Here is a 2,553-nt window from a genome sequence, read left to right on the forward strand (position 1 = left end):
CCCCCCACACCCACCTCTGCCGCGCTGATCATCTTCTCCGCCGCCCACCACGCCGCGTCGTGCTCCTTGGCCCCCTCCGCCATCTCCTTCTTCATCCTGAACATGCTCATCATCGGCCGCCGCCCACCCTTGCCACCCTTCCAGCCGCCCTTGCCCTTGCCACCCTTCCCGCCCTTGCCGCCCGCGCCCTCGCTCTCGGCCTCCCCCTTGCCGGCCGCCTGCTTGCCCTTCGAGGCGCCGCCACCGTTGACCTTTGACCGCTTGCTGCTGCTGGGGCGCGCCGGCGCCTCCTCCTCATCCTCGTCCTCCAGATCGCTCATCCCGCTGCCGTCGCTGCTGGACTCGTCATCCTCTTCCTCCTCCTCCTCTGCGCCGGGCGCAAAGTCCTCGTCGCCCTCGTCGTCGCTGCCGGCATTGCTGAACGACCGCCGCCGCCGCCGCTGCTTTGGCTGCTGCTGCTGCTGCTGCTGCTGCTTCGACTTGCCGACAGGGGATGGCGCCGACGCCTCGCTCCCCCTGCCCTTGCTGCCGCCGCCCTTGCTACTGCCGCCGCCCTTGCTGCTGCCGCCGCCGCCCCTGGCGGGCGCCGCGGTGCTGCGGCCGCGAGCCTTGGACGCCGCGCGCCCCTTGCTTGGGCCGTCCCCGCCCTCGTCGTCTGTGATGCACGAATACATGTTGTTATAAACGTGTGCATGTTGAGCTTGGGAAACAACCGCCGGTCAACGAGGAGATGGGTCAAGCAGCACTGCATGCGTGCAGGCAGTGGGCTACGACCCCCACGGCTGCAGAAACTAATGACCCTCCCCGCAGCAACAACAAGGATTTTCCAAGCAGTTCGGCACAGCGCCCCATGCCATCCGGCCGTCCTGATTGTTACCGAACGGTACGCAGTGCAACGGCCCATCACAGCGGCATCCCCCGCCCACGCCCACGCAGCCCCACTCACCCATATCATCCTCCCCCTCCTCGCTGCCTGCCTCCTCGTCTTCTTCTTCCTCCTCCTCGGCCGCCGCGCCGCCGCCGGCCTCCCGCCTGTCCCTCTTCCGCTGCTGCTTGGCCAGCGCGTCGCTCTTCTGGGCAAACGGCCCGCAGAAGAACCTGGGTGGGCGCGGACCGGGGGCTTGAGTTCGCACAGGGGCCGGCGCGGGCGCGGCGGCGGAGAGGGGCGGCCGTCCGCTGGGCGGGCCGGGGCGCGCGGGACGGCGCTCTCCACTGCACCCGTCATCCCGACCCCGACGCGCCCTCTCCCCGCCGTTCCCTTCCTTGCAAATCCGTCAAGCCTGCATCCCCCTCGGCCGTCCTGCGTCCACCCCTCCTTCATGTCTGGCCCGCCTCTCCCTCCCCGACCGCTTGGAACCCCGAGAGCGGGGAACCCCTTGTGGTGCACTTGCCGCAGGCACGAGATTCCCCCCTCCCCTGAGACCCAATCAAGCCGCGCCCCCACACCTGAGGTGCACCCTCAGCGAATCGGGAAGGTACTTCTTCCCGCAGTACCTGCGGGCGGGACGGCGGGCGCGGGTGATATATCAAGAATGTGTGTGCAAGTGTATATGTAGCAGTATATACACAGTAATTCCATTGTCAGGTGGGATGGCGCGCCTGACCTTGAATGTGCTGTGCTGCTTTCAGCCACCCTCCGCAGGCAAACCAGGTGCATGCCAGATCAGATCTGATCTGGTTACGTAATCTCACGTGCAGGCGATCTTGGGCGGCATCATGGTGCGCCTGAAGTCGGCCTCTATGGTGGAGTAGGTGGTCAGCACCACGTCAGCACCCTCCAGGTCAGCGCGGCAGGTGGCGCCGCGCTTGGCGCCGTGGTACACAGCCACCTGCGGGTGTTTTGTTTTGAGGGGGGCAGGGATGCATATTAACCCGCGGCGGCGACAAGGGGGCGTCTAGTACAAAACATTTGCGAGGGGGGAGATCCTGGGGGGCGAAGGGAAGCAAACGCGCCAGGCGGGGGTCGTCGAAGGACGTGGCAGGGGCCCGGGCGGTGCGGCAAGGGGAGGAGCCGCGCGCTGCGGCTCGCGCGGGGTCCCTGGCCGCCCGCCTCAGCGCGCGGCGAGTGGCGGCGGGCAGGGCGGGTTGTGTGTGTATGTGTGTGTGTGGCTGTTTGGGGGGGCCAGGGGACAGGGGCAGACCTTGAGGGCTCCTGGCTCTGTGTAGCGCGCGATCTCCCCGCGCCACTGGATGACGGCCACCACGGGGCACACCACCAGCGTGGCCCTGTGGGGGGAGGGGGGGCAGGGGGCGAAACGGTGCGGCAGTGCAGCGTGCGCGCCGCGGGCGGAGGCGCGCAGAGCGGCGTGCGTGGCGCGTGCGGGCGGCGCCTGCGCGGACGGGGCGCGCCCGGCGGCGGGCGGCGCATGCGCAGGCGGCAGGGGGCGCCGCTTGGAAGCTGGCGGCAGGCGTGCCGCCTCCCCCTCCCTGCCTTCAGTGCCTGGCCGGCAGCAGCGGCGTCAGTGATTGCATACAGGGGCCTTGCTGCTCACCTGCAGTACTGAGGGGCGGCCCCCGCCTCGTCCTCAACGCCCACCACCGCCTCAATCTCGG

General features: G+C 69.1%; 1 protein-coding gene across 1 annotated transcript; it reads right to left on the reverse strand.

The window, feature by feature from the left end:
- Positions 1–10: 10 nt before the first annotated feature.
- On the reverse strand, positions 11–1,909 carry MNEG_16158 (hypothetical protein; the record flags this gene model as incomplete). The annotated part of the gene is made up of 5 exons (XM_014035371.1): positions 11–655; positions 947–1,098; positions 1,447–1,494; positions 1,693–1,829; positions 1,886–1,909. Coding segments are annotated over 5 exons (1,006 nt in total), but the record flags the coding sequence as incomplete, so codon positions are not given.
- Between the last annotated feature and the right edge of the window lie 644 nt (positions 1,910–2,553).

This window comes from Monoraphidium neglectum (assembly GCF_000611645.1).
Source record: "Monoraphidium neglectum strain SAG 48.87 unplaced genomic scaffold scaffold06057, whole genome shotgun sequence".
NCBI lineage: Eukaryota > Viridiplantae > Chlorophyta > Chlorophyceae > Sphaeropleales > Selenastraceae > Monoraphidium > Monoraphidium neglectum.